This window comes from Microcebus murinus, chromosome 13 (assembly GCF_040939455.1).
Source record: "Microcebus murinus isolate Inina chromosome 13, M.murinus_Inina_mat1.0, whole genome shotgun sequence".
NCBI classification, from domain to species: domain Eukaryota; kingdom Metazoa; phylum Chordata; class Mammalia; order Primates; family Cheirogaleidae; genus Microcebus; species Microcebus murinus.
The window spans coordinates 57828104-57846841 of record NC_134116.1 but is presented as its reverse complement, the minus strand read 5'-3'; the positions used below and the strand labels follow the sequence as shown (position 1 = coordinate 57846841).

The 18738-nt window shown below is 35.8% G+C and overlaps 1 protein-coding gene across 3 annotated transcripts in view; it reads right to left on the bottom strand.

The window, feature by feature from the left end:
• Positions 1-18738, bottom strand: part of DGKH (diacylglycerol kinase eta) — a 170887-nt gene that overhangs the window by 58312 nt on the left and 93837 nt on the right. For all 3 annotated transcript variants that reach the window (XM_076009416.1, XM_076009418.1, XM_076009417.1), the window contains 8 exons: positions 17664-17770; positions 16878-17003; positions 13432-13534; positions 12037-12196; positions 10207-10315; positions 9937-10076; positions 5956-6040; positions 1726-1811 (listed from right to left, as the gene is read on the bottom strand). In XM_076009416.1, coding sequence (XP_075865531.1) covers positions 1726-1811; positions 5956-6040; positions 9937-10076; positions 10207-10315; positions 12037-12196; positions 13432-13534; positions 16878-17003; positions 17664-17770 — 916 coding nt within the window. The remainder of the gene's footprint in view (positions 1-1725; positions 1812-5955; positions 6041-9936; positions 10077-10206; positions 10316-12036; positions 12197-13431; positions 13535-16877; positions 17004-17663; positions 17771-18738) is intronic.

The following is an 18738-nucleotide window of genomic DNA, read 5'->3' as shown; positions in this document are numbered from 1 at the left end:
ATTAATTGGCCAACTGATATATATATAAAAAATTAGCCGGGCATGGTGGCGCATGCTTGTAGTCCCAGCTACTCGGGAGGCTGAGACAGAAGGATCACTCGAGCCCAGGAGTTTGAGGTTGCTGTGAGCTAGGCTGATGCCACGGCACTCACTCTAGCCTGGACAACAAAGCGAGACTCTGTCTCAAAAAAAAAAAAAAAAAAAAAAAAAGAATGATAGGGAAAGAAAGGTGTGGCTGCTATAACCATCCTGTTTGCATTTGCCGAAATTTCATAATATGAATTCCATTTAATTAAAAACATATAAAATGTACAGGAGGCAGTTAATCAAACACATGAAGGTCAATATAAAGACTTTGCTAACACCCAAACTATAAAAGGTAGCCAGATAAAATATTTACTCAACTATATTAAAACAAAAAAAAAATTCTTTTATAACTTGTTATACCTTAAATAAGCTTGCATTTCGACTTTCTCTCTTTCCTAGCAATGTCCCCTGAAATGAACTATAAAGACACATTTGATTCACAGGGTAAAGGTAGCAAACTCAAACGTCTACAAGGAACAGGCAAATTCACTTAGGTATATGAATTGGGCCTGGGATAAGAAAGACAATGGGGAATGCTGAGGACTGGGACAAACTAGAGATCTGTACATTTCTCCATAGAGCAATACAATTCATTAAAAAAAAAAACCCCATCCAAACAAATGAACATAAACCAACCAGCAGGGATGCCCCACAAACAGAGGCCCACCTGTGCCTGGGCCAACCAGTGTGCTTCCCCATGTCCTAAGCCATTCAACTCTTTTTCCTACTGTTCAGTTCGGTTTCCTGTTCCTGGAGGGTGTGTCATCAAAAGCAATTGTCACAGTCGTACTTTCATCACAAGCAAATTTGTTTATAATGATTTATCTTGTCTTTTCTAGGCTTTTTACAAATTAAATACATAATACACTAAAATTTGTGTATTTTTCCTTCACCACTTTCGCACTCTCTTTCCTTCTTCCCCTTCTTTTTCTCTTCTTTTTCTGCACAATAATATTACTTCCTTGCTAAGCCAGATCTTTTAAGCATCCTTTTGCTTATCAATTGAAATTATCAGTTGTTTTACCCCCCTTCCTCTGGTTTGCTTTCCAGTTCTCTTGACATCAGCATAGCATGCTTCAAAACTAAATTCCAAATTCCAGCCAGGCAACATTTGGGATAATAACATCAAGTAAGTAGCTTTGGCTCCATGTACAGAATCAACTTAACTAAAATCTGATAACTGAATTAAAATATAATTATGCAATGTAAACATGCTGAGAAATGTCATTTTGAAAAACCTCATCACTATTTTTCTTTTACTGATGTAAACAGTCCCTAAATAGTAGTGTTTATGGAAATAATGAATTATAAAGAAATGTTTTCCATATTATAATCAGAAATACTTCCTTAAATAGACGGTTAGGTTAATTAATCTCTAGACATTTATTATACCTTTTTGACAAAAATGTTTCAAATTAAGCATCAAAAAATATACCCTATAAATATACTCCAGTGATAATAAGATGCTAATGTGATTTTTAAAAAATCAATTCAAATTTAGTATATCTAATTCTACAAACTACTTCAGAGATATTTTTTGAAAAGAAAAATCACAAACAAATGACATAAATGATAGGAACCAGCTTCCCTTTCATTTTCACCATATAATTATTTCATGACTTAAACTCTACAACTCACTTGGCAGATGATATGACCACTGCATGTTCATCAGAATTGAGGATTTTTGTAAGATGAGTTGCAACTGAGTCTTCATAAATTGCCATCTGAAAAAAGAAAAAAACCTACACTGTATTACTGTTGCTGGCATTTATACAGCTCAGTTATCACTGCAGAAATGGAACCATTCATGTCACATGCAAGACAGGGCAACGGCTATCATGAAATAGATAAAAGAATCACTATGCAAAATTGATTAAATATTTCCTTTCTTTGAAAGACTTTTGTTTTTTGGAATCCTTTCATTTAAATTCTTAGAAAAATTCATAAAAACCTTTTTAAAATAATTTACAAGGTCAAATGCCTAAATAAATTAATCCAAAGAATTTCCATAAGTTAGTGTAATAAAAGCTAATCTAATAGAAATGGGCAAAAAACTAGAAATTTAAATATGAGAAAATGCAAATGGTCCATAAACAGATAAAAAAGCATTCATGCTCATCAGCCATCAGGCAAGCTCAAACTAAAACCTCAAGGTGGTATCACTTGACTATATATATATATATATACCAGAATGGATAGAAGGAAAACCACAAATGGAAAGTTCCAAGTGCTAGCAAGGCTGTGGAGCTACAGAACTCTCATGCACTGCTGATGGGAGTGCAAATTGATAAAAATACCCTAGAAAACTATTTGATAGGATGTATTAAAGGTGAACATATGCATTAATGCCATAGGATTCAGAAATTCACTTCTACATATATACCCAAAGGAAAGGCCGATGTGTGTGTTCACCAAAAGGTATTACTAGAATGCTCACAGCAGCATTCATTCAGTAATAGAAGGAACGACAAACTGCAGTATAATTGTGTAATGGAATATGACAGGACCATGACAATGAATGATTTACAGCTACGCCACAATGTAGATAAATCAAATACAAAGTTGAGTGAAAGGATAATGAAACAAAAGAGCATAAAAACTGATTTGATTTTATTAAGTACAAAAACAGGTGAAACTAATCTATGCTGTCAGACGTCACGATAATGGTTATTGGGGTGGGAGGTGTGGATGGTGACTGAGGGGGACGCATGGGGTACTTGAATGCTGTCCTCGGTGTGGATTACATACATTTGTTTAGTTTGTGAAAATTTACCAAGCTGTATGTTTATGATATGTGCACTTTTCTGTAGGTATAGGTCAATAAAAAGTTTTTTTAAATGCTTAATGCACTGTCATACAATCGTGTAAATAAATATTTCTCTTAAACAATGAAATAATCAAAATGCCAAAAAGTGTCCATACCTCCTTTCTATTTGACTAAAATCTTAACATCCTGTTGAAAGAACACATCTTCCCAATATGTAAAAATGTACGCAACATTTAAACAGCCTCATATTTAGAGCCTTACATCCAATGTTTGCATCAAATGATATTGCAAGTCACACAGCTCAAAATTTTCTACTGTGAATGGTCTGCACTATGCAAGCTGCCTCCTGTGCTCTTCTGCCTGACTCAGATGTCTTTTCACTGCTTTTTACCAATTAGCATCAGTTTATTCACACTTAATTGAAGATTCAATTAACATCCCTCCCTACATAAAGCCTTCCTGAGTAGCCTCTTCCCATAGGAATCTCATTGCTAATTTACATTCAGTTCCACCAGTGGGTAGTCAGGTCAGTATGTTACTCTTTTAAATTTCCATCCTTCAAAGGCAGACCACAATATGGGAAAGCAATTTTACATCAAAGAATGGAGGGGAGGCAGGAACTCCAAAGTTATACACAACATTGTACTGACCCGCAAATCCACTCTATTGATCTCTTTGTTTAAACACTAAAAACTGCATCTTTATAAGTTAAACTCACAAAAATGAAAATACATCTAAAAATGCAAAAAAGAAAAATGTTTTTCAGATATTTCTCTTCTCTATAACATAGAAAATATTTTAAATGATCAATAAATGCCATTAATTAATGAATTAATTAAAGTCAGTTAATTAATTGATGTCATTTGATTAATGCCATGTGAAACTTACACTTGAAAACCCAAGATTTTGTCCAGTAAAAATATTCAAGGACAAAAATACAACCTCTTTCAGAAGAAAATGAAATAACCTCTATGTGGAAAGGATAAAATTATTGATATCACTTATTAACCTACTATGTAGTCACTTAGCAGGGTCAGGAAGGTCAGTAATAATGAGTTAACATTCTGCATTGTATACCAGATACTACGATTAAGCGCTTTGTATATACATACCCCTTTAATTGTCCTGTTTTACAGTCAAGGAACCTGAAGCTTAGCTGAGTTATTTGCCTAAGATCCGCAGCTACATACACTCAAGCTAAGAAGGAAACTTTAGCTTACTTTTATTGCAGTTTTCAAGGTGAAAAAGTCACATACAGTAAAGTGCATTCCTGGTGTCAGCCAGAAGGTATTCAGGCCTTAGTCAGGGCCATTGAGAACATCATTTAATCTGTAATCTTAAAGTATGCTATCCATTTACTATAAAAATAAGTTTAAAATAATAAAGTTTCATTCAAAATCCTTTTGCATTAAAACAATTAGATTCCCTTCACATCCGTACAATTGTACCTGATATTTAGTGACTATATATAAGTGATAAGAGTAAATTATCTACCTTTATTTAATATGCTAGGAAAGAGATATTTTTGAAGTATATAGAACAAAAGAATTCCCCTTTTTGTCTTTTTGGAAAGAAAATTAATGACATTTACAAACATACAATTAAGAAAAAAGACTGGTTCTATAAAAACATATTATGTTTATAGTCAGAATAATATTACAACTAAAAATGTTGCTTGGAATAAAGTAGCAAATATATTAATCTTTAATAGAGATTATCTCTGGGCCAGGTGCGGTGGCTCACGCCTGTAATCCTAGCACTCTGGGAGGCCGAGGCGGGCAGATTGCTCGAGGTCAGGAGTTCGAAACCAGCCTGAGCAACAGCGAGACCCCCATCTCTACTATAAATAGAAAGAAATGAATTGGCCAACTAATATATAGAGAAAAAATTAGCTGGGCGTGGTGGCGCATGCCTGTTCTCCCAGCTACTCGGGAGGCTGAGGCAGAAGGATCGCTTGAGCCCAGGAGTTTGAGGTTGCTATGAGCTAGGCTGACACCACAGCACTCACTCTAGCCAGGGCAACAAAGCGAGATTCTGTCTCAAAAAAAAAAAAAGATTATCTCTGGGTCTCTGGGTGATATTACTACACGTGACTTTTTTTCATATAATTTTGGATTTTCAAAATTTTTTAGAAGCAATTTTTGCTACCTTTATATCGGAAAAAGTTTTAAAAATGCAATTATCTTCTCTAAAAAACGTATTTCTGGTTATCATCCCTTGCCTTAGTTTTGATAAGATCATAATTTTCTTAATGACAAAACAAAGATTTCGACTGTAAAATAGACACATTTTCCTAAAGGGAAAAATAAGCTTTCGCAGATCAAATGGTCTTAATGAGTCAGAGAATAATCCTTTGAAAGTCAGGTTCTGTTTTAAATCTCCGCTGCTTTGAGGTGTAATCAGAATGCTGAATCTTTAAAAAACGTCTAAAAACTTTAGTCCTCTGGCTTGTGGCAAGGTTGGAACGAAGTACGCTCTTTCTTCCTTTGTTTTATGTGGGTCAACAGGCTTAACCCGGAGACCTGTCCTACTGCCCCCTCCAAAGAGCAGGCAACGCAGTAAGAGGGAAGATGTATAATATTCTGGCCAGAGTATTGGTGTGCTTGGACATTGTTCAAGGGAGCTGGGCCAATACCTAACAATCACATAGGTGCTCCTGGCCAACACAGAAGCTGAGTACAAGCTAGCAGGGAACTGTTACCAGCTGGCCTACCTGGAGCCCTGCTGATAAAAAGGAAACAGGCAGGTAGAATATTCAGGGAGAACTGCATGCCCCGTGCTTCACACACATTTGTTATGTCATTTGATCCTCACAATTTTGTAGTCTCATTTTACAGATGAAGTTAACAGAGGCTCAGGAGGGCCAGTGCCTGGGCTAAGTTCATGTTCCCAGTGTGGGTGGTCACGGGAGGACTCTAACCTAGACCTTCAGGATTCTTCACTCCAAAAGAAAGGACTGTAAGTAGCTAATGGGTCCACACTCCAAAAAATAAAAATTAAATTAAATAAATATGCTACCATTTCTTACAAGTTTTCTCATTTGTTTTTCAAGATAGCTACTCCCATTCCAAATGACAAATAGAAAAAGGGTTAAGTCTTACATAAAGTTCTTCAGATGCTTCTGGAGGTCCCGGAAGTAGAGAAGCCTTTGGTGGCAATTTGAGTTCGTACGTCATTATACTCCACCTGAAGGGAGAAAAATGTTTGCTCTAAAATTGCTTTAAAATTTAATAAACTATTCCCATCTCATATATATATATATATATATATATATATATATATATATATACACACTTATATTCATGAACTATGGTTTATTATATCTGAAAACAGCCAAAAATGGGGAAGGAGATGGAATTTTGGTCATTTCATAAAAGGTTGAGTTTGTAATTTATGATTTCCACATCTTACCATTTTTCTTATTAGTGGCTTCCAAATGTTTTAAGGCCATGGCCCACAGTAAAAAATGTACATATGTAATAACACTGTCCCTTCTCCATTAGGTGCAATGTATTCTGACATTTCTATTCTACTCTTCAAATAATGCTCATTATTTACTTATTAGATTACAAATTATAATACCAATGAGTCACAATCCAAAGTTCTAAAACAATGTCCTAGATTAAATAAATGCATACTACCTATGAAAAGAAAATTAGTGAAATGTTCCTTCTTAAATTCAGAACAAATGAATATAAGGATGGGATTAATGGGGAAATATTAATAATATCTAATTGAAGCAAATTTATTTCAATTAGCTATAAGTATTAATTTCAAAGCAAATATTGAATCACTTGGTGAGGAAAGCAATCAACTCAGAATAAGCCCAGTCTCCTATCTAAAATAATAATTTCCAGATTTGGGAAGAAAAAGTGGGCAAGAACATTATCACAGACTAATATTATAAAAAGCTGTGAAATAAAGTTTTTATACAGAAATGAGGCATAATAAAAGCAATACTGTAACACATGAATTTTAAGAAAAGCGTAACACAGCTGAAACCAGTAACAGAACCTACAGGAAAATCCCAAGATCAATATTTAAACAGAGCCTAGTGTATCATTAAGACTAATGAGAATAAATCTTTGCATAAAAGTCAACATTCCCAAAAAATTCCCCAATAAACATATATGTTAGGATATGTAGACTGAATAGCACTACTATTCAACTCTTGACATAAAAATACTATAAAGAAATATATATTTGAGCACCAAAAGCCATTCATCCACTCATTCATTCATTCACTCATCCATGCAACAGATACACTGTAATGGGCATCCCAAAGTGACAGACAGGGTTGAATAAGGCTTCCCTAATGAAGCTTCTAGTCTAGTGTAGAAAACAAGTATAACACAAGTAAACAAAACAATTAAACTTTATCCAAACAGGGAAAACTGTAATTGCAGACATAAAAGTCAAGTTCCTTATAGGTGGAGATACTTCTCAGGTCAAAAGACAGTTGAAGAAATGGGAATGTCAAACGTCTAAGCTCCTTGCACCTTCCTCCTCAAAAGGAAATGGTTGGAGCTGATGAAACAGGAGAAAGTGGCAGCAACAGAGGAAAGAGTGAGGAAGAGACGAATATTGGCACCAGCTAAGCAGAGTTAAAGGCCAGAAGCAAAGGACCCCTGGCACTTAACATGCATTAAAGGGGAGAGAGTGAAATGTTGAGAAAAGACCTTGAGATTCTGATTTGTGGTGCCAATTCAATCACTTACTAGCTATATAACTTAGATAATGTAAAAAATAAGGATTTTTTTTACTGGAAAAATGGAGAAGACAATATTAGCTATCTCTAAGAGTACAACAATGATTAAATGAGACAATATATAAAGCAAAGCAACTACTAGATGTGCCAGGCAGACAAAAATTATTAGTTGCTGTTACTCCCATTGTCTCTACAAACTTCAATTCTCATCTTTATAAAATAGTCATAACAATGCTTTTCTGAGCCACCCCACAGTGTTGTTTTGAGAATCAAATAAATTAATATAGGAAAATATTTGGAATGTTTTATATAATTTGGAATGTTAAACAATGATTTTTTTCACCTGCTCTTTACAAACAGCAAATTAATAAGGAAAACACAAGAACAAAATACATGTATGTTTTTAATAATGGTTCTAGGTTTTTGAATCCCCTTCGAATTTTTTTTTCTTGTGTTTTTTGCAAGCCTGTAGGTATCAAGGAATTTCATCAAGGGTTACTGTTTCTTGGCTAAACACTGGAGAAGTGATTTTCTGTAACACATCAGGGAAAAGTATACACCCAGAGTGGAGGAAATGCCTAACAGCTTTTCCTAGGATGAACTGAGAGTGATCTTTAAATGTGCAATAAAGAGAGCATTTAAAATACTTTGTGTTTGGTAAACACAGAATTTGACAGTTGTCTGGGAAGTCACCTCCAGGCTCTTTTACACAGAATTGTGATTTTACTTATTTATTTCCAGTTTTTCCCCCCAGCTTTAGTAAGGTACAGTTGACAAATAAAAATTGTATATATTTAAGGTATACAAACTTGATGTTATGATATGCATATACATCGTGAAATAATCACCACCATAATGCTAATTAATATTTCCATCACTTCACATAGTTACCTTTTTTTTTTCTAACCTCCAAGCTCTTTTAAAGACTAAATCCAGCACCATATTAGATTATAAACCTTTATGCAAAGGTTTATAACTACTGGAGTGTCCCTCTCACACAGGCATTTTAGATAGTCACAAACCCTCTGCTGCCCAGCTCTCTTTTAAGATACTCTGTCCACAAAAGAATCAACCATTGCAACGTTACCTATGACAGGCAAGGTTACAATTAATTAGGTTATAGCTCCTCATCGTAATTACATTTTAGATTGGTGGCTCCCTGATGAGATTTTGTTATTTTCGGGAAGAGTTCCACAGATGGCTAATTCTATCAAAGTTGTTTTGATGCATGTAAGCTCAAGTTTATAATGATATTTTGACATTTGTCTTCTGCTTACAGCAGACGGTGGAGAGTTACAGCTAACTGAGTCCTGTTGTTCCCTCTTCCCAAATTCTAAACACCTCCTCCATAATGCTCAGGGTACTCACATTGTGATTTCTTCTTTATACATGGACATTCAGAGAGAAAGCAGTTAAGAGATGTGATCAGGAATAGCATAAACCCAGTGGCAGTTCTTTCATTTGAAGCTATCTTTCTAATACTTCCCTGTCCCTAGGAAAGGATTTTTTTTATTAATATTTAGTTCTTTGTTGCATCAATTCATTCTTTTTTTTTGAAACAGGGTCTCACTGTGGCCTGGGCTGGAGTTCAGTGGTGCAATCATATAGCTCAATGCAACCTCGAACTCGTGGGCTTAAAGGATTGTCCTGGCTCAGCCTCCTGAATAGCTGGGGCTACAGGTGGTGCACACCACCACCTCTGGTAATAAAAATAATTTTTTTATTTTTTGTAGAGAAAGGGTCTCTCTATGTTGCTGAGACTGGTCTTGAACTCCTGGGCTCAAGTGATCCTTCCTCCTTGGTCTCCCAAAGTACTGGGATTACAGGCGTCAGCTGCTGCACCCGGCTTATTCTTAATATGCATGATTTTAAAAAGATAGTCCAATATATCTAAAGGCATTCTGTTTTTGTTTTTTTGTTTTTCTTACCGAGAGACACAGATTTCGGTACGATACCGAGGTGTATTCCCAAATATAAAGACTTTTTTAGCTTTTCTGAAACTGCAAAGTAATGGGAGCCTACCTATTATGCATATCAAAAGCACCCCCCAAAATTAATTATTTGAGCTTTCTGATCTAAACAGTAAATAAAAGTAAATAGTATCAACATATTCTTCTGTCACTAAAATAATGGGTTCATTGGACTAGGTTTTTTTTTTTTTTTCACGATTCAACCATTCACTCAAAAAACACACTGAGGGAGCATCTTCTCTGTGCCAGGGCCTGTTCTTCATCCATTTCAGGAATGAAACGGTGGACAAGACCAGGAAATCTCTGCCTTCGTGGGACTTCTAGTCAGTAAAATTTAAATTTCTAAAAAAATGATTTCAGTGTGCCACTTTCAACCTACTATTTAGCAAAGAATGCACTCTTACCTGTCCAGCATTTTAGTGCTGGCCCGTTCCAGCTTCTCGAGTATCTGAGGAAGTTGAGTGTCGTCATCATATGAGCCTCCCCAGCCAAGAACTCGAGCAAGGTCATTTCCTGTACCCAAAGGCAGTACTCCTAGCTGACACTAAAAGATGGCACAACAGGGAGACGTTCAGACAAGTTGAGAAATAGGGGCTATTGCATTGCTGCACCCCCCTGGCAAATATGTTAGCACTCATTCATGTTGACCAGCCATAAAAAGAATCAGCACTTGCCTGTTTGTTCAAGTTGAGCTTATCGATTTCTGACAAAACCCAACCTACACTTCCATCTCCTCCACACACAAGAATCCGGAAATTGTCAAACTTCTGAAATAATCTTAAGCTGAAAGTAAAAAAGCATTTCATTTTAGTATAAAGAAATAAAAATCATTTTCCTTGATTCTTTGCTATTCTGTATTTATTGGTGTTCATGTTCAGATTAGATACAAGAACTCCTCCTACACATTAATTATACTGTAAAAATTAGGTGCAATTTTATCATTCAGGAAACTTCTGAATGATAAGCAGTGGAGGGAATTATAAATAGAAAAGAAGATAAAAATTAGGAAAAAAGAGGAGCGAGAAATAAGAAAACAAAAAAGCAGCAGAGACTGGGAAAGGTAAAGTCATACGAGATGGTGAAAGCAGTGTTTTTTCTCTTTCTATTAACAAGGATAAATTATTCCCTTAAGAATTACAAACCATGGCTGGGGAATCCAAGGTGCTGGTACACTGAGTGGCACTTGGGCAGTTCCTAAAGAGACCAACGTATTAAATGCCACTCTTAGAACCCCCAACTCACTTTTCCTCCTCCTCTTCTCCTATTCTCAGGCCAATCCTTTGTTTCTATCTTACTTCATCTCAACTTTTGACACATCCCATCTCCTACCAGTACCTTTGTACACCCCAAGTATTGTGGAAAATCTGAAAAATGTATTAGAGGATCAATCTCAAGAAGTTTCACAGCGAGATCCTTGGAGTCTTAGCAGATGAATGGGAAAAATAAATATCAAGACTATACAATTGTGGAACTTGAAAGGATTATGAAAAGCAGATGTGTTCAGAAGGGACACAAAACCACCCAGAATGGCAGAGACAAAGAAGGAGAGAAGAGAGGCTAGAGGAGGAAACACTAGGCCCCCAGCAGAGGACAGGAAAGATGTGCACAGAGAAAAGGAAGAAGGTAGATGTCAAGGAGAAGACCCACCACCCATGTGGCCAGAAAAGCCCGACACTTGGCAAGGAAAAGGCACTAGAAACAGGAAGGCAGATCCCAAAGGGACGAAGAAAACAGGCAAAAAGAGAAGACAAAGGGAAATATCATACAAAACATGAAAGGCCTAGTGAGGCACTGGTATCTAAAATTCTCATTTCTACTTCTGTGTTCATGCTTTAAGGTAATAGTGAAACCCAAGAGAAAGGTTGACTTGGCCTAAGTAAATCATATAGAGACTAAAGACATAATAGTACCTCTTAAGAAAAATCATATACATACAATAAAATATATTAAAAGTTCCTCAAGGTATATTTCCCTCAATGAAAATATTTAGTTCATTTTTTTTTTCAGATTTTAAGTAATGACATTTCAGAAAGTTAAAAAGAACAGTCAACAAAAGTATTTCTTTGTTATTTTGTATGAACTGAGTCTGATGAACTGTCCTTGAGATTCATGATAGTACCTGTACTTTGGTGAAATAATTGATTATATTACATATAAATCAATATTGGCCTTCCAGGCAAATCATTTTCTAATACTATTTTTGCATTCTATAGTTAGGCAAGTTGATCTTTCTTGCAGCTGAACAAACAGTATTGTTTGATACAGGATATATTCTAAAACATTTTCTAAACAAATTTGGGAATTTGTCAATTTCAATATCAATTTTGGAATTTATATAAGGCAGTTGTAGAACCATCAAAAAGTTTGTGTTAAAACTTATCATTAGAGCTTTAAAAAGGGAGGGAATCTAGAGGAATCTACAATTTTCACGAGCTGAAAAGCCAGACACATTCCATGCATAGTGTGACACTGCATTCAAATACGATTTATCAATAATCAATTACCCTAAATGAGGGCCTCCATTCATCAAATCAAACACCTGAGCCGGATTTAGCAACTGTTTAAAACGACGCAGGAACTTTACTCCCTGATTATCTCCGCTCTTAGAATTGACAAAAACCAATAGAGGACTAACACAGAATGAAAACGTGGCTCTACAGAAACCTGTTAAAAAAAAAAACAACACAGTACACAATCAATACATACAGCTTTCTCTTTTGAATTAGTAACATTCAAAGAAAAGAAGACAAATTCATAAAAATAAAGAACCTTGTTTATTACTGAAACATTAAGTTATAATTTAGCTTCCAAAATGGAGATAGGTTAATTATTTGCATACTAAGAATATAGAACTAATCTTTTAAAAATATGCTGTATAATGAAAATCATACCAAAGATGATATTAATAAAATTATTAGTCACAGATAATTTGAGATATACCAATTGCCTCAGCTAGATTTAATTATAAAAAAAAACTAATCACAGGCTGTAAATTCACATTCGTCAAAGAATTCATATGTTCCTATTCAGTATTTTAAAATATTTTAACTGCTCCTTGCTGAGGCCTGGGAAAATATTTTTAAATTTATAGTAAACAAAAGAACCTTGATCTATTAGTACAGGGAAGAAAGACCTGTTAATAGCACAGGTTTTAAAAAAACATTACATCTTTTGAGGTTTATATCTAAGATACCTGTTGGCATAAATTATACAAAAAGTTTGGAAAACATAAAGAATGATATCAATGCATGACATTAAAAATAGTACAGTCCTCCCTTGGTATCCATGGAGAATTGGCTCTAAGACCCCCATGGATACCAAAATCTATGGTTGCTCAAGTCTCTTACATAAAATGGCATATTAAACGGTAAAAGCCTTTTGTAATATGGCTCGCTTAGAAGGAGGTTATTAGTACGCTATACCAAAATCAGTGTTGTAAAGGAGTTCCTATAGCACTTACAATTAAGTTGTAAAATTCTGGAAAAAGTGCATTATAGGAATATAAATTCCTGTGATGAAATTATAGAAAAATAGATTTTAATAACAGCCATGCTAAAGGGAAGTTTCAATTATGGAGGGAAAAAAATGCTTATAAAAATTAACCTTTTCAGATTGCATTTCCATACAGAATAATGATCTTATTTTATTTACTGAAACATTAAACCTAAAAGACCTATACACAGTAATCTCACCAACATATTAATAGCTATGTTATAACTTTCATTAAAATATATTCTTTCAAAATTCTTTTAAATGTACTGTTCAGCAATTTAAATGGAATTATTTTATAAAAACTGACCAGAGCAACCAATTACAGTTATATTTATTCTAGGAAAATAACTGTACATATCAACATTAAATATACCAGAAATATACATACTTACACTACTGCTACATACCATCGGAATCGGTGCTATTTAGTGCAATTGGAGGTATGATAGATACTTTACATTGGCCAAGTGGACATATAGGATGGTATAAATCTTTGCAGGCAGTGTGTACCTAATAACAAACAAATAAACCTTCAAGAATCATAAAAACAAATTTGATAATCTAGGGTCAACTGCATCACAAAATGTTCAGTAATGCATAAACTGCTTTAATGACACAATATTCATGCTTCTATGGAACAGATTAAACATTTTAGATATGGGAATTTGAGTTTGGTTTGTGCCGTCTATTTTTGTGATTGTCTGGGGAAAGAATATATGGTCAATGAACACCTGGTGAGGGCAAGGAGAGAAAACGAGAGGAGAGGGAGTGTAGAGGGGGGAAAAGAGAGAGGAAAAAAAAAGGGAGGGGAAAAGAGAAAAAGGGAAGAAGGGAAGAAGAAAGGGAAAGAGAGAGAAAGCTGGGAAGCTAACCAGTATATCAATATCACTGTCCAAAAAAATTAATTGGTGGCATCTACCTTATAAAATTCTTACAGAATTTAATAAACACCAATAAAATCTATAATGTGCCTGCTCTGTCTGCAGTAATCCTATAACTTTCTATTCACATTTCTTATATGGCATTTTCTTATTATTATAGTTACAAGGACGCCTATGCCTATTTTCTTAGCTAGACTGTTGTTCTGTGAAGGCAAGGAAAGTAACGGCCATACTAGGTACTCAGTAAATGTGCTGAACATTTCAAGGTCACTCAAGATACTTTTCAGAGCAAAAGCGGGGCTAACTTAGTGAGTAGGACCCAGGCAATTTAGAATACTTTCTGTGCTTAGCCAGAGAGCCTTTCATATGTTTTAACCAGTACAAGCAGACACTTCATCACACACTTATTTATTATGGCTTTATTTTGTTAGTTCTTTAAGAAAACTGGCACACTAATTAAACCTGTATTTTTCAAAACTCTTAAGAGAATAACTGAAATTCAATAGTGATCCTTATTCTGCTGGTGACCTGTTTTTGGACAGTTTCCTATTATGAGTTACAATAATTAACAATCCAAATGCATTTTAGAAAAATGAACATGCACAGACAGTTTTAAAAGGAATTAAAAAATGCACGAGAATCGTGGTACAAAACAAAGATATTTAAAATAATGATAAATGAGAAAAGCAAAAGATAAAATTATATTTTCACTATTTTTACAGAAAAGGTAAAACTATGTCCCAGAGACTGGACAACAGCTGGAAAGATTATGAGTTGACTCATTGGGGATGTGGAACTGTGGGCTTTTTGGCTTGGTTTTTATTTGTTGGTTTTTTTTTTTTACTGCATGACTATGTTTTAGGCACTAGATATCATGCTGTTAGAAATGCATATTTTAAAGGCAAAATAGTATTAATATGTAAACAGATAAATGATAGTGTACAGGAAGTATAAGAATGAGCGAGGTATTACAGGGGATGGTGACTCAGAAACCAGCATGTCTAACTTAAATAGGGGGAAGCAGGAATGATATCACAACAAAGATGAGATTTGAGTTTGCTAGGAAAAAAGAGGGAAAAGACATTCTAGAATGTCCCCCCTGTTGTCATTTGTAATACTGCTGTTATTCTTTTCGTGAAATTTTAAAAAATTGGGGGCAAGTAGAATGAAAAAACCTAATTAATATCCACTGTTAAAGTTAGGAGACTTTAAAACTACTGACTAAATAAAAGTAGATTATATACATATATATATATATATATATATATATATATATATATATATTCATCACATACATGATATGTTTTCTTTCTAATAAGTTAGAAATGAACAGCTGAAGCTCTAGAAGTAGAAAAATAGACAAGCAAATGTATAGACTGATAAAGATAGCAGGAAGTGCTGTCAGTGGTTGTCCCCTCAAAAAGAAATCTTAGGTGGGATGACGATTTAAAATCTCATTTATGGGTAGCACTCCTTTGAAACCAAAAATGACGTGAGAGGGTTTTAGGGGTTAGTATGGTACTAAGATTCCAAAGAGAGACATCTGTAACAGTATCTATATTAAATTGCACAAGAGAAATAAAAAGTAACACACCTATGGCTAATAAAAGAGGCAATTGATGAAGAATAACAAAAACATGAAAACAAAAAGAATCACATTTGACTTAAAAATTAAAAAGAAACACAGATTAACTACCAGGCTTAACTGAAAAGTTGTAGGACTTATTTTCTTTTGTGGCCTATGGAGACAGTCTTATTGATTAGGAAATCAACACAACACACTCACATCCCTTATGTTTGCTGATCTATATCATACTTACCACAAGCAGTGGCTTTTTCCACCTTTTTAAATTTGGGGTTGACTTCCAAATTTGGGGCAGCAACTTTAAGATTACAAGACTCAAAACAACACTAAACAGATCAGCCCCCGTGCAAGGCGATCACTGTCATCGAAGGACAGCATCGTCCGGTGCTGAGATGAGGGCTTACAGCTCTGGCCTCCTCACCCTGTGGCTCTCAACCCCACACCACTGTCTGTGTGGCCTCCTTCCTGCTCTGCCTGCCCTCACGCAGTCCAGAGGTACTGTCCCCAACACGTCCGGCATGAGACCATTCCTTGCTGCTGGCTCAACATTACGATGTACGTGCTTTTCACCTGTTTCTTGCACATGCAAAGAAGTTTTTAAATATTTACTTATTTAACATAAATGTACATAATTGAAATTACATCAGTGCATGGCCTAAAAAACTCAGTGTTCCATCTGCCAGGGTTGTAGCAAAATTACATTTTGCGTGTCAACCAAAATTTGGTGGCACACCAGGGCAGGGCTTTCTGGGTGCAACGGGTGGTAGAACAGGCCTGAAAATAGCAAACCTCTGTGTGGATTAAAAAACAATGAAAATCAGCAAAACTGTAGGAGACACTCTGGGAGGCCGAGGCGGGCGGATTGCTCGAGATCAGGAGTTCAAAACCAGCCTGAGCAAGAGTGAGACCCTGTCTCTACTCTAAATAGAAAGAAATTAATTTGCTAACTAATATATATAGAAAAAATTAGCCGGGCATGGTGGCGCATGCCTGTAGTCCCAGCTACTCGGGAGGCTGAGGCAGGAGGATTGCTTGAGCCCAGGAGTTTGAGGTTGCTGTGAGCTAAGCTGGCGCCATGGCACTCACTCTAGCCTGGGTAACAAAGTGAGACTCTGTCTCAAAAAAAAAAAAAAAAACCTGTAGGAGAGAGATCCTGAGACATAGAAAATATACGGACAAGAGTAAGTATTACAAAAAGGGCATCTGAAAACATTACAGAATTGGAAGACATACACTTTAAGAAAAGAAGGATGTCACAATAGGGGGTGTGCATTACTAGACTCTGCTCTGCCATAAATTCTTTGCTTTACCTGCAAACCACACAGACAACAAAGTTAGGGAAAGAAGCTAACAATTAAGAACGACGAAATGATTCCAAAGCCCTCACCATCGTTTTACACCAAAGGCATTTCCAATCTTGTAGACGGAGAACACTGCCGCACGTTTTGTCGCAGACAGCACATTTGGCGCTCACAGGCAAGTTGCCCTCGAGCCACTGGTGAGGCATAGCGACCTGTGGAGCAGGAACAAAGGGCAGCCAGAGTGAAGACGTGGCAGACACCACGCTCACCCCAGGGAAGGTGCTGAGTGACTTCTTACACTAGGGAGTCGCTAATACATATAATGCATGGCCTTCACTCATTCACCCCATATTTACTGAGCATCTATCAAGCCTAAACCCTGTAGGGACACAAATGAAAGGATGAAAGCCCTACCCTCTGAGATTCAGGCAGCAATCTAGCTGAGGAGAAAGGCATGCAAAGGGATTGTGATCACGTGATCACTAAGTGCTATCAGAGACTCCTATGCAGGGTGCAATGGCGGCAAGGTTTTGAAGGTGGGGGTACTGTGGAGAGGAGGCCCCCAAATCTGGAGCGTGATCATCTGAGCTATGCCTTTAAGAATATCTCGGAGTGTGTCAGATAAAGGTCTACAACACTAGCCTAGCACAACAGCCACTCCTACGCCCTATTCACAACAGATTTCCCCCAAAACCTAAGAGCTGAAGAAAGCTATGAAGGATTGAATTAAAAATAAAAGCATAATCAACTAAAACTTCCCATGTAATCCTAACAACAAACATTCTCACTTATCTCTCTATCATTAGTTTCCACAAGAGCACAGGATAAGAGATGAGGTGCTAAGAGAGATCAGAGGCAGGGCAGCTGCTCACCCCATCTTCGTCTTCTATGATGTCCTTCCCAATGGAGGCCAGGGTGGTCCATTTGCAGTTATTCGTTGCCCTCACTGCACATCTTTTGTGAGCCTTGAATTTACATACTAAAAAAAAAAAAAGCATCCATTTTTAAGTGAAGAAGTACTTTTGGATCAATTGAAAGGAAAACACAGCATGAAATGATAAAAGGGTAAGAGGAGACAGAAGGAAAACAACTATTTTTTAAAAAATTTAAATTACTCTCCAACAATAGTAATGGTATTCTAAAAAACAAATATGGCTCTGCGTTTATGAAGCACCTTTATCAAGCTGTAGATAGATTGCTGAGAAGTACAGAAAGGAAATAAATACAAAAGAATTAGTGCTTCAAGAGAAAAGAGACAACACACACACAGAGAAGCAAATAACATCTGGTAACAGGACTGCTGGTAACATTCTACTTCTAAGTCTGGGTGCTGATTACATGAATGTGTCTAATTTGTGAAAATTCATTGAGCTGCATGCTATTTGTATTTTCCTCTATGTATAACATGCTGATAAGAAGCATCTTGAAAATGCAATAAGGTAAAGATAATTCAGGAGTTTTAAAGTGCAAGTACAAGAAAATATCCAAGTATCACAGAAAATTAGTCGATGAGGGTCACAAACACGGCACTATCTTTTAAAAGTATTATGTTGCGATGACCAAATGACAAATGCAGAAGAATGAATGACGAAGCGATGTTCCCACTACAGGCTTCACTAATTCTCCCCAGCCACGTTATCATAAAGGAGCTTATAAAAGAGAAATAAGAGGAAATAGCTAAGTAAGAAGCCACCCATAAATGGAAAAACAAGTAAACTACAGGTTATTTGAAAAATTACCCATGCTTATGAAAATCAGAACTTATCTACTACTAAACACATGTATCCCTCTAAGGATATCAGTTATTCAAGTATTAGTGGATACTGATGTTGTTAATACATCTGTTCCTGACTTTTCAGGTAAATAGTTTAAAGTAAAGGTCATTTCCATGGAAACAATAAGGTAATTATTGCTCCATTTAAATGTAAAGTGACTCATTCTCATGAT